The sequence below is a fragment of the Falco cherrug genome, chromosome 1 (genome assembly GCF_023634085.1).
Source record: "Falco cherrug isolate bFalChe1 chromosome 1, bFalChe1.pri, whole genome shotgun sequence".
Classification (NCBI taxonomy): Eukaryota; Metazoa; Chordata; class Aves; order Falconiformes; family Falconidae; genus Falco; species Falco cherrug.
Genome location: NC_073697.1, coordinates 27600547 through 27613347, shown reverse-complemented (window position 1 = coordinate 27613347; position 12801 = coordinate 27600547). Strand labels below are relative to the sequence as shown.

Here is a 12801-nt window from a genome sequence, read left to right as displayed (position 1 = left end):
CTGTCCTACACTCTGAGAAGAAATTCCAGCCCCAGTACTGAGGAAAATTACATTATAGTAACACAGCTCAAGAACAGTAGTAAGAGACAGAGCATCTACACAGATTGTAAGACTGTATTCTCAATTACATCAACACTCACATCTCCTCTTGAGTCCATGTCAGCATAAATTTGCTGAGAATTTGGTCTCCACACCCAACAATCTTTATACATATATATCTGCTATTACTTCCAAAATTGCTGCTATTCTTTCTGCTATCTAAATCTCAAGTGTCCCTCAACCACATCTTGGACATCAATACTTAATACAACAATCTTTCTACACTTCAAATAAAGTAACTCAAGCCTAGCAGCCTTCAGTAGAGGTTACACCTGCAACAAAAACATGCTTATTCTCAAAAAGTATCAACATGTAAAAAGAAATTCAACACACACACACTCCCAGTCCCCAGATGTTGACTCTGCAATTTTGATTGCTGCAGTGGGCTTGAGGGCTGACCCTCGGAGGGTTGTTTTTTTATTAAAAGCAGTCATGTGCGACTCAGTGGTTTTAACTAGAAAGAGCAGCCGTCCATCCTTTCCTTCTGCGAGGCGCTGAGCACAAAAGAGCCTTGTGTTGTGGTGTTTTAAATTTGTTTCTGCACGAAATGAGAACTCATTTCAGGGGTGAGGAACTACAGCAATTGCCTTGGTCCTCAGGCCACAGGAAGGGGCAGGCCGGGAGGGACCTGGGCCAGGTCAGGCAGCAGGACTCGTCACCCAGCGTATGTGGGCAGGAGGAAGGCCGGGAGGGGCTGGGGCGTTTGCCTCTGCCCTAGGCCCCATGCACCTCAGCACCAGCTCTGCCCAAGCTCCTCCGGTGGTTTCCTCTTGCCCGCACCTGCGTGCCAGAGCCGGGAGCCTGGCTTGCTCACCACCGCCTTGCCCTTCCTCCGAGCAAACAATAAGGTCCCAATTATGCAAACACACAGACTGACTCACGGATTGCTCGCGTGCCCCAGTGGCTACAAGACGAGAGCCCACTGTTTCAATGGGCTTTCAATGGGAAGTTTCAACGCAATAAAAGCGCATCTGGTGTTGTACTGTGAGGTTTGTAATACCTGCAAAAGCCTTTCCCAGGGACCACTACCCACAACGGCTCCCAGCTCCCAGAACAGCATGGAAATTTGTCCGCCATAAGACAGGACTGTCAAAGAATTCACAGGAGTGTATGTCTATACTGTAGTCACAACTGATGTGACTACAATGCAGTGTAAACGCAGCCAGGCAAGCTTTAAATTAGCTAGCTTGGGCACCGGTGGTAGTCTAGTTGTTGACTTCAGGCCAGCCTAACCACTCAAGCATTTACCCGGGTTTTGGGCATGTTTTCCAGCCAGCTCCAAGTTCCATGCTGCCACAGCTGGATTGCTACCAGCTTCCCAGTTGACTAGTTTAAATCCAGCTCAGGTATGTCTGTGACGGCAGTGTAGACATACCTAAGCTTATAAGTCATTTAAACTCCTATTTGTGTCTCAAGTTCCACATTTCTAAAAACTTGAAATTACAACACCGGCCTTCCTGTATCATCACCGTATTGCTGAGATTAAACGTTCTGGATGCTATAAATAAATACCATGTTAAGTGTGAAATTTACGGTTCTTCTAAGATGTAAATCGTGTTTAACAAAAAATAATGAATATTGCTGGCTATGTGACGACCTCTGTCTCATTCATTCCAGAAGCAGTTCAGTGAGCACCAGATGTACGAGGTGACTATCTGACCTGAAACTCTGCAGAACACAGTAACTTTATACACAGATGTCCAAATACCTCAAACATGTCTATGACTTACTCTGTATCTGTGGACTATGGAAAAAGCCCACTGATTCCAGTGGACATTTTCCCTGCATAAATACCACTCACTGACTATATAGTACATTTTGTAACACAGAGAAACTTGGAAGAAATGCCAGCTTAACACTTGCACTGCTTGGGACCAGCAAATCATTCCAACCTCAGCCCATAACCTGAAGTTGAACTAAGGACTGAAAAAGTGCACAAAATTCTTAACTATTTCTTTTGTCTTTAACTGATTTTTGGGAAGCATAAATTTGTGCACAATTTCAGTCACATTCATCACAGTGGTAATTTAGCTGATTGTACCAAGGGTTCATTTCACCATGGCTGGATTTGGTCATTTAACAGACATCCTTTGCATTCAACATTTTAAGACCAATTTGTTCAAGCCAAAGATCCATACTTTCTCTTCACCCACTCTATGTACCACCTCCTGTCTGCTTATATCAGAAATTTCTATGTGCCAGCACTCCCTAATGCTCGGGAGTATGGATCCTCAAGACTCCGTCACGTCAAATGCTCCCTATCATGGCAAGGGCTCATGCCATGTGCCACAAACCAAAGGACACCCAAGCAATGTTCTTTATCTTTTCAATAGCACGGACTTACATACCACTTCTCTTACTCCTGTTTTGAGAAAGAAATCATTCAGCACGTCAACATTTGAAACGCTGCAGGGAGGATGGGCAGAGGGGAGGTGTGCTGGAAGATGTTATGGGCTGCCATCAGCTAGCCCTTTGATCTAGAAACACTTCCAGACCTGGTTAAAACTGCTGGGTCTGCTAACCAGATGGCAAGGACTCTGTGTGTTCCCAGCTTCTCCCTCCTGGTTTTTCAATTCCCATTAAAATCTATGAGGTTCTAGTCCCATCAGAATTTGAACATTCCTTCAAATTTTTGAACTGTTAAAGTATGAAACCAAATGCAGGAAGGCAACAAAATGCTGACAGGTGTACAATCTTGCTTGGCACCACAAAAGCATCATTCCCAGTCCTGCCTCTTGTTTGCCAACGTAAGTCCAAAGTGACTTCACAAGAAAACAGTAAAATTACAGCTGATTAGAACAGGTTCATCTGAGGCCAGACCTAGATAATAGTCAGCAGGAAACCCCGGTGACTTTATCAGGAGCGGCATGCTAGCTACTACTAAATATTTTGGCATTTCTCATGATTTGACATCAAAACAGCTCTGCCTCTGACCTAAGGGTTCTAGTTAGCCGTGTAACCTCTGCTAGTTCCCAGAAAAAAAGAATGCAAAACTGGAACATAACTACTTTATCTTGAGCATGTTCATGCAAGAAAACTACAGCAGCTCCTTTTCACAGGTCTAATGAAATGCTTTGTGTCCCTATGTTCTAACACAGCAACTCTGTTTATTTTATAAGCTTATAATAAAAAAATGACACTTTACGAGCTACATGATAGTATTTCAACAATACCTTGTTGTGACATGATACGGTGTAATTACTTAGCAGGAGATACTACAATTTATTGTTATGCCATTGAGTCATACCCTTCAGGGCTTCAGACTGGTGTCTAAGTTTGCTTTTTAAAGCCATACAGGCTAGCAAGCTAAGTCAAGGGATGCATTAAAACATCCTAGAAATAAAGACATAGACCGAATGCGTGCCTGCACACAGCATTTGAAAACACTTCCCGAATCCTTTTCCCTTCCCTCTTTGTTTTGCTTTTACAGCATTATTGACTTGGCTAATAATAATCAAAGAGAACAGAAATTTCAGTGCAAACGTACAAGACCCTGACATGTCACATTAGGGTCCTATTCAGGCAGTTAAATACATAGATGGATCCTATGGAACTGGAAATGCTCAGCACCTACCACTGACCTTGCCCACGAGACGAAGCGTGTGATCGGAGTCCTGCAGGGACTCCATCCACAAGAAGCATTGCTGGCTTTTCATCCCTCCGCACAGTTTGCACCGTAGGACAGGGCCTTGCCAAGCATAGCATTTGCCTCCACCTTGGCGTCACTTTTAGGTGCCATACATCAGTGAGGAGAGGATTTAATTTTCTGTGGCACACTGTAACAACCTTAAATGCAAAACAGTGAATCAGTGGCAGCACCTTTCCCTGACCGATGGAGTCGAGACAGTAGGCCAGGATGTTTTTTTTGAAAAGCGTCGCTCTGAGCGAAGCCCCTCGATCCATCTTGTGGGTATGGAGATAAGGGGCTCCCGTTTCACAGGCGGTACGTGCAGTGCCACCCCGCTGAAAACGGTCTCAAGCAGCAAGCGCAGTCCTGGGACAAGCTCACCCCCGCGCCGCCACGGCGTGCCCCGGTGCCCCGGCAGCGCGGGGAGCCGCTCGGCGCCGGGGGCGGCCCGGGCCCCTCAGCCCAGCCGCCGCCTGGGCAGGGCAGCTGCAGCTGCCAGGGGGCGCGGAGAGGGGAGGACGGGGACACGGACAGGGACACACACACCCCTGCCCCCGGCGGGTGGCAGCCGCGGGGCTGGGCAGGCAGGGGCGGCGCGGGGAGGCCGACCCGCCGCCCGCGCCTCCGGGAGGGCGAGCCGGGGGGAGCTGGCAGCGCCGCTTCCCCCCGGCGGGAGCGCACCCGGGCACGACGGGCTGATCGCAGCCGTAAGAAGCACCACCCCGGCAGGGGCCTCAGGCAGCCGGCAATCCCGGCGGCCGAGTCGGGCGAGGCGCCAAGCCGGGGCGGAGGCGGGCCGACGCCTCTGCCCCACGCCCCGCCGCCGGCCCTCGCCTTGGCCCCCCTCGCCTCGCCCGGCCGCGGCCCGGCCCGGCCACCTCTCCGGCGCGACGGGGCGCGGCGCGGGCAGCCCCGCGGCAGCAGCTCTGGGTGAACCACCGCCCGGCTCCGCGCCTCCCCGCTCTCCTTCCCAGCCCCCGCCGGCGAAGCCAGCTCGGCGGCAGCGCCCCAGAGCGAGCACCTCCCTTCCTTCCCCCCGGGCGCTGGGTGTTGCTGTTGTTTTGCTGCCGCCGCCGCAGGTCGGCCGGGGTGGGCGCGAAGGGAGGGAGGGGAAGGGGTGCGCTGCGGGGCCGGGTGCCAGGCGCACGCCTCTGCCTGACACACGGGCGGGGAGGAGCAGCTGGACGGGCAGGTTTGTCAGCGGGGCGGCGGCGGCCCCGTTCCCCTCCCTCCCCGCGCTGCTGGGGATAATTAGTGTCTGTGCGAGTCTGTCTGCCCCCGGGAGGCAGGGCGGGCAGCGCGGAGTCAGTGCGTACCCGGCTGTTTGTGCGCGGTGACTCGCCCCAGCCCCTCGGCGGAGCCTCCACCCCGCGGGCAGGGAACCGCCCGGCCCGCCCGGCCGCGCTCCCCGCCGTGACCCTCCCACCGCCACTCACCCCGCCGGCCCGGGGAGCCTGGCAGGGCGAGCGGCGCCGGCGTCATGTGACAGCGCGGCCCGGTGCCAGGAGCCCGGGGGCAAGGCGAGCGGGCGGGCGGAGGGCGGGAGGCAGGGCGGCGGGCGGGCAGCTCCTCCTCGCACACAGACACAGAGCCACCGCCGAGGCGTCTCAGCCGCGGGGACGCGGGACACGCCGGCCTTGCGCCTCGGTGCCGCTGGAGTGCCCCCAGCCCTCCGCCACCTAGTGCGACCCCCGGCACTGAGGGAGCCGACGGAGGCCCGGCGCCCTCCGTACCGCCCGCCCAGCGTAAGTGGGGGTGGGGGGGCGGGCCGCGCTGTGCCGGCTGCGGGATGGCGGTGCCGGAGGAGGAAAGTTTCCAGGCGCTGCGAGCGGCGCGGAGCCCGGGGCGGCAGGGGATGGGACGACACCGGCAACAGGAGGAGCGGGAGCCACAGTCGCGCCGGGGGCCGAAGGGGCCGGGGTCTCCGTCGGGCCGCAGCTGCGGGGAGGGGGGAGGACTGATCTCGGGGGGCGGCGGGGGCTTGCTCACCGCCGGGCTCCCTCCGCGGCGCCTGTGAAACTTCTCGCGTGGCCGGCAGCGCGGTGGGGCGCCGGGAGCGAGGGGGCTGTCCTGCCCGGCCGCCGCCGCCCGGGGGGGCAGCGCACCTGTGTGGCCGGCGGCGCCGCTCGGGGCCGGGGCCGGGGCCGCCACCCCCGCGGCGCCCTCCCCCGCCGGCCGCGCTCCGTGGCAGGGGGCCCGGGGCCTCCCGCCCGCCTGCCCCTGGCGGGAGGTCCTGCGGGCCGCCCGCCCCTCGGAGCCGCCCTCCCGCCGAGGGGGCCGCAGCCCCCGACCTCCCGCCGGGGTGTGACAGGCTTGTCTCGGATGGGGGACAGAGGTGTCAGCGGATGCCGCGAGCAATACCGTGCCGGACGAAGCTGAGGTGAAAAGTCCAGCGGGTTCCCTCGGCTCTGAGGCGTTGGGGAGATGCCCGGGCGGGAGGTCGCCTCTGGGCGGTGTCGCAGCGGCAGCGCCGAGCTGATCGGCGGCGCCGTGGCCCCGGTTTAACTCCCGGTGAAGTCGAGGGTGAGAGCGGCTCCTAAAAATCTACCCCTGGTATTGTCATCTAACCGTGCTTACAAGCATTTCGTAATGCAGGCGAAGTTAAAACGCCTGGGACTGCACGGCGGTTTTGTGGAGTCAGAAATAACGAACGTAATTAGCTTGCCTTTTCTGGATGCCGATTGGGTTTTTTTTCTAAAGCTGAAATGGGAATAGGGAGGTTATTTGCTTTGGACCTTTGTCAGGTGAGTGCCTGGCAGAGCTAGGGGAGCTCTGGAAAAGGAAGGTTCGGCAGTGGGAGGCAGCGCTGGGAGATCGCAGCACCTGACGGGCGGTTGGCAGAAAGACCGATCTCAGAACGGCTCCAGTGGGCATTCCAGAGTTACGTGAAAAAAAATACATTAAAGTTGTTTTGTGTATTTCCCTGGTGATTCGGGTACTTTACCTGCACTGTCTGCTGTGTTTTATTTGGTTCCTCGCCTTTTGAAAGTTCAGGAAGTGTCACTATTTGTGGAGCTGGACTCTGCAGGTTTTATTGTTGGGAAAAGCTGGATTTGGGTGGCTGATATCTCTGAAGACTTTTTTAAACTAACACCCATAAATGCTTATTACCTGTATTGAAAACAAAGGATTACATGGCGGCTCACTGGTGACTTGTCTGTAGAATACTTTCAAGATACACTGTCTTGATGTATGGAGGAACTAGCTGCTTCTTGTGTGACAGGGATTGCCTATGGATTTGATAATCCTGCATGACCCAGGAGAGATTTAGTTCAAACTAACTTTCCTCTTGTATTTTTAATAATACTTTGTCGAGTATCAAAATACAAAAAAACCCCTGAAACTGACTTGAGTGGCCTTTTTTATTTTTTCCCAAGCAGGCAAATATATCTTTTTCTTTCTTCACACCCCGTTATAGCTGTGTTAAAGACCTCAGGGGAGACTGAGGGGAAGATTCTAAATGGTCTCTCCCTTCCCTGAGAAACCAAGCAGAATTTTCTCTTAAACAGCAGAGCTGCAAGGAAGCTTTTAGGTACTGTGAAGATTTGACCTATGCAGCACCTGTTTAGCCAACCCCAAAAGTCTACAGATAAATAGTGATGTAGATGTGAGTGAGATTAGTCGAGGGCTCAGGTAATAAGAGATGGGAGTTATACAGCCACCAAATTACTTACATTTCCAGATATTCAGTATGAAAAAAGTAAGGAACTGATATTATCGGCATAAAACCTACACCCACACATTGCTGTGTAGATGTTGTACTAGCCAGTTGTCACCTCGTGTGCATTGTTAAACTCCAGCCATGAAACCCTGCAGCAGTTATTAATGCAATTATTAGTGTTGCTGTGGTACTCATCCACGTAATTTGCTGTAACACATTCTCACATTGGATAATACTAGCTGTCCCACCCATGGTATATAAATAACGAATGCAAAGTATGAAAGTCCAGAGAGAGTATTTGAAACCATAGCTTTAAAGGAAAATGAATGTCCAAGTTACTTGGTTGCATGACATTTAGACAAGATGCGCTTTTCCTCTGCCTCATGTCAGTTTATTTCATTTATTCAGCTGTGTATTCGGGTGCTTCAATAATAAAAGCATTATACCACAGAAAAATCAGATCCTGAGGTGAGGGGTGACTGCATACAAAACAGGGATGTAGAAGGCTAAGCATGTGATAGCTTAGAAAAATACTCGCGGGTGCACTGAATGATGTTGGTCCTCAGCTATTGAGCAGTGCTGAACAAAAGGCTGTCCAGGACCAACACCTGGCTTTACAAACCACTCCTGCAGCGGTCTGATCGCCCTAGCTCTGTCTGCAGAGGTGCTTGCTGTCAGGCTGGGCGCTGCCTATTCGATGTCCTGAAGCTGTAGCTCTGTTTAGCTGCTGGCATTCTGTAAATACAGTAATAAACCAGCTAGTCCTAGGGAAGGTTCCAGCTAATCATCATGACCTGTGGTGTCTAAAAATCTCCTGTTCCCTTATGTTAAGGGAGCCTGTTTGTAAATAGGGCAGGGCCCCTGCATAAGGACAGTGTTTTTATTCACACCCAATGAACAAACACCTCCACCCACTGTTGTTGTTTTAAAAGACTCCAGCTGCTCATGAATATAGGGTCAGGGAGGGCCGCCTAAATGTTTCTCTGTGCTTTCTCCCCAGCACAGCCAGCAGAGCTGTTTCCTGTTCTTTGTTTCAAGGCTGGGGTTTGCGTCACACATTCCAAGTGGCATATGTGGTGCTCTTTCCTGTTTCAGGCTGTTTTCTGGCAGATCAGTAGCCTCTTCCAGGCCCCTTGTCACTGCCCCTCAACTCCCAATCCCCACCCAATGAGTTATCATGTCTCTACACACTCAACGATTGCTTAAGATGCCTGTGTTATGTCATAATGAGGTTTCCCAAGTTAACCTTTAACATACGCCCTCGACTCCAGTATAGTTATGGGGGTGAACTGGAGAGCTTCACTCCCTTCACTGAAAACTAGTACTCAAGTCTCCAAAAGTTGTGAGCCAGTTTTCTGCTCTCACTTGCTCATCAGTAGATCTGGAATAGCTCCATTAAAGTAACAGAGTTACACTGGTATAAAAAGAGTGTGAGAAGAGAATCCACATGTGTAGGCTCGTATTTGTAAGAGGGTTTTGGCTTCTGCCCTTACCCAACCTGAATGGCCACCAGAAGCACTCTTATTTCCAGATCTCAAAAGGAATAGGTATTTTCTTCATATAGAAACTAGAAGAGTCATTGGCTTCCAGATGTAATTCAGAAAATGAGGCACTGCTGGCTATTTTTTCTTTGGAATACCATAGGTATGGCTGTCCCACATTTTGTATTTTTGAAGGCATAAAAATAATTTTTTTATTCCTGTTTTTATATTTTTCTTGTCCCCCCACCCTGTTGCAGGCAGACGTAGAGAAACATCAAGAGGAAATTCAGAAAGAGAACGTAAATGTTTCTGTTGCTTTGGATCTGACAGAAGAAGAGCTAAAGGACCCAAGCCAAAGCTCATTGAAATAAAGAGAAAGACTTGCATTAACTTCAATGGGCTTTGAATCAGGCCCTGGCTGAAAATGCAAGATGGAGTGTTTATTCTTCTGTGTCACTTAGGGCCGGAATATGCATTGTTTCTGTACACACAGAAATACTTCCACCCTTTCATTTTACCCCTTTCTTTCACTCATTTTTTAGGTAATCTTTTAGTTCCTGCTGTTGCTCTTCTGGATGCTAAAAATTTGCTTCTTGTAATCATTACAGCTGTCTTTTAAGAAGGATCTGAAATACATGCTTTAAACTTCCTCTTTCAGGGCTTAATTGTGTGTGAAAAATAATTTTTACTGAATTATATGCACATCCTTACATCAGCTTGTTTTTTGTCTGTTCAGAACTCGAGATAACAAGAAGTATTTGGCCACACGGTTTTGGTAAGTTGTTTATCGATTATTTTCATTTTTTATTCTCAGTTGGTTTTACTTACTTGTTTTTCTGTTAATTCATCCAACTATGGATGAGTTTACCCATCAGAACCTGATTAAATATCTTAATTCTGGTACTGTGAATTTCGCAAAGGATTTCAGACATGTTTAATCTTTCTTCTCATGACAGAGGAAAAGTGTTGCATATAACTGCATTTAATATTGGAAACTGGTGTATAATAAATGCAGTAAATTTTGTGGTTCACACCTTTTTGTAGCCAGAAGTTCTACAAAATCAGGAACTGACATTAAAATTACAATAGTTTTGTAAACCAACATTTTAATATTAATTAACACCGCTAACAGGAGGTCTTTTAGAGTTCTTTTATGCTGTCAGCATTGAAGCTTTGTCTTTTCATTCCAAGGCTGGTTGCTTCCAATCCAGAATATGAAGTTTGGCAGAGCTGGTTTTAGGAGAGATTTAACCCTTCCCTGTTAAGCATTCACTTGATGCCAAGGCTTCCTTTGAGGGTTTTGTAGTCGTCGTTGGTATCTCCCAGGGGAGGGAAGTGTAAGCATAGATCAGCCAAATGGAAAGATAAAGCTCTAACAGGTTTTCAATGGTAAACTAAGTCAGAATGGAAAAAAACCCCCAAACCGCATGGTCTGCCTATCATGCAGTCAGTGTGTGTTACCAACAAACTAACTTGATCTATGAAGGCATGACAGACTTTATACTTTTTATTAAAGAGTCTAAGCTACTTCAGTCACTCTCATTTGTACCCACTACACGATCCAGCTTCTCTCCCCGTTAGGTTTTTTCCCCACTTCCATAGGTACATAGAAGTTCATTGACATTTGCCCTATATTCAAATCCTCATTCAACTTAATCATTTAGACTATTATTCATGAATGTACTCTTCCTTTCTTTAGGATTAGGGTTTTTTTTCTTCTTCCCCATACTATCAAATATGTTGAATGTCTGTTTCATGTTTCATGAAATAGCAGAACCCTTTATGTAAGAAAACAGTATTTGCTGCCATTTTCCCCTCATAATACAAAAATAGGATTTGTGTGTTTCACCTTTTAAATTATTGTGAAAGTTAACCTCTTAAGAAAAACGCAACAAAACAAAGTTCAGTTTGGAAGAGAAAGATTATCATACCATTCCACATACTTCACTTGTTTTCAAAAGTATGATCTTTCATCCTTACTAGACTGTTTCTCCTTCTAAGAAGTAGCTTGAGACAGGAAACCAGACAGCAGTCTGCCCCGATAAGGGAGAATATTGTCTAATGGAGGTGCCTCAAGAGCTTTTCTTCCTCCCTTAGGTTTGGTAAATGTAGAACTGAAGATTTAAGAGGGTTTACATGGGCTTAGTTTTTCCTCAGTAGAGAAGGCATTTTCTTCAAGAGCACTGCAAGACTGTTTTTGCCCAAGATGTTTACCTACAAGAAAGTTATTTCCAGGTGTGTGGCTTCAAAGAGCCTGCAACAGCAGTACTGTACATTTAATGCAAATACTGATTAGTCTGGTACACAGCTGATAAATTATTATGTTAAAGCAGTTCTAGGTCAAACAAAGTCAGCAAAGTTATGATGCATAAGTTCTGCAAAAAGACAGGTTTTTGAGGTTGCTTGCAGTTCTGAAAGGAGGAGTGTAAAAAGATTTTCAAGTCAATAACAAGCAAAAATAGTCTGAAATACTAAATAACAGAATCCTGTAGAAATACTCTTTTTCTTCGTGCATATCAAGTAACACTTTCAGCAGAAAATTTCTGCCCAAGTACCATTTTCTTCTTAAATGATATCCTAACTTTTTCAACAGTTACTACCATACCAATGGGAATCCAGTGAATCAACAAACACAGAAAGCTGCTGATCAGCGAAAGGTTTTCTTGGTATACTAGTTCTTTCCAATTCTCCCCCTGCTCTGTTCTTCATGGGCTGGCTTCACCAGTGCTTTCCCCCAGTACCGTGTCTGGGCTTTTCCTCCTTCCCCTGCTCTTGCTTGCTTTGACTTGAGTCTGACTGCTGTGCTGAGCTGGAGAGTTTCTTAGCCTTGCTGCTGTTTTGGGGGCCAGTGCAGTTAAGTGCTTGCTTACTTCCCATTAAAGTTCATGGAAGTTTAGAAACACTTTTTTGCTGACTCAGGTCTTGATGAGCAACTGCTACAGTAAGTGCAAACAAGTCTTGTTATTAGCCCTGGAAAACATTTTTTGTACCTTTTCCAGGGAGTCCTGCTCTCAGAAACTGGTTTTTCTCTGTCAAACTCTTTCAAGGTTCCCCTGAAGATGACTTCTCACCCATGTTCAGAAAACGTCTGTTTGGTTTCATTAGTGGAGAGTCTTCTGATATTATCACTATTCCTTAGTATTGGGTGAAGTTTAACTCAAGGCTGACAGAAGAAGTAATAGTTTCAAGAGCAGCAGCCCAAAGGGCTTGGACTGAAGAGCTTTGGCTGCATGACTTACGTTGGCTGCTAGATATCAACAGTGCTGCAAGAGTTGCAGTGTCTTTGCAGAGGGCACTCATGCAGTGCTAATTTAGCAGATAATATTACATTATTCTGTAATTATACCAACAATAACAATCATACTTTGAAGCTTGTAGACAAAGCTTCACTCTACCATGGGTCAGCATTCCTTGCTTCCCCCAGGCACAAAGACTGAGAAAGCAAACCCCGTGCATGCTTGCATGCTGGGTGAAGAGAAGCAGAATTTATGGTTACCACCCCTCTGTGCGCAACGAGAGTCAGGTCACTGACTGCTCTACCAGGTATTTAATGAGAGTAAAGGCTCTGTGTTAGAGGAGGGCTTTGTAGTTGTTGGATGTGCACAGTCAAAACTGGCCCTCCACCCCACCCTTTCCTTTCATAACAGGTCGGTGGACCTTGAAGGTAGATGTACAGAGCTGCTGGGAGTAGCTGCAATGTGGTTGCCCTTCTCCAGCTGCTCTGCAGTGCAGATGTGTAGTCTGGGTGCATTCTTTTAACGCCTGTGCTCATTTCATCCAGGGTAAATAATCTGTACAAGTCCTTGTCGTCAGAATACGTGTTAAGTACCTTTAAGCTTTCCTTTACTCTTAATACTCTGAAACAGTAAACCATACTGTTAATATTGAGAAGTCTTCAGTCTTGACAAGGCAATGAGCTCTACAGTGAACTT

General features: G+C 48.5%; 2 protein-coding genes across 6 annotated transcripts in view; one reads left to right on the top strand and one right to left on the bottom strand.

Moving 5' to 3' along the window:
• Positions 1 to 4806, bottom strand: part of LOC114014820 (uncharacterized) — a 66281-nt gene extending 61475 nt beyond the window's left edge. The window contains exon 1 of the mRNA XM_027799815.2: positions 3681 to 4806. Coding sequence (XP_027655616.1) covers positions 3681 to 4002 — 322 coding nt within the window. The 5' untranslated portion in view covers positions 4003 to 4806. The remainder of the gene's footprint in view (positions 1 to 3680) is intronic.
• Positions 4807 to 4904: 98 nt separating this feature from the next.
• KLF3 (KLF transcription factor 3) overlaps positions 4905 to 12801 on the top strand; it is a 29434-nt gene continuing 21537 nt past the window's right edge. The window contains exons 1-3 of one of the 5 annotated variants that reach the window (XM_055702895.1): positions 4910 to 5472; positions 9606 to 9644; positions 11463 to 11535. The gene's annotated coding sequence lies outside the window, so the exon portion shown is untranslated. Of the gene's footprint in view, positions 5473 to 6107; positions 6251 to 6270; positions 9645 to 11462; positions 11536 to 12801 lie in introns of those variants that run through there. The other 4 variants (XM_055704145.1, XM_055701601.1, XM_014276911.3 and 1 more) reach the window with 4 other exon arrangements.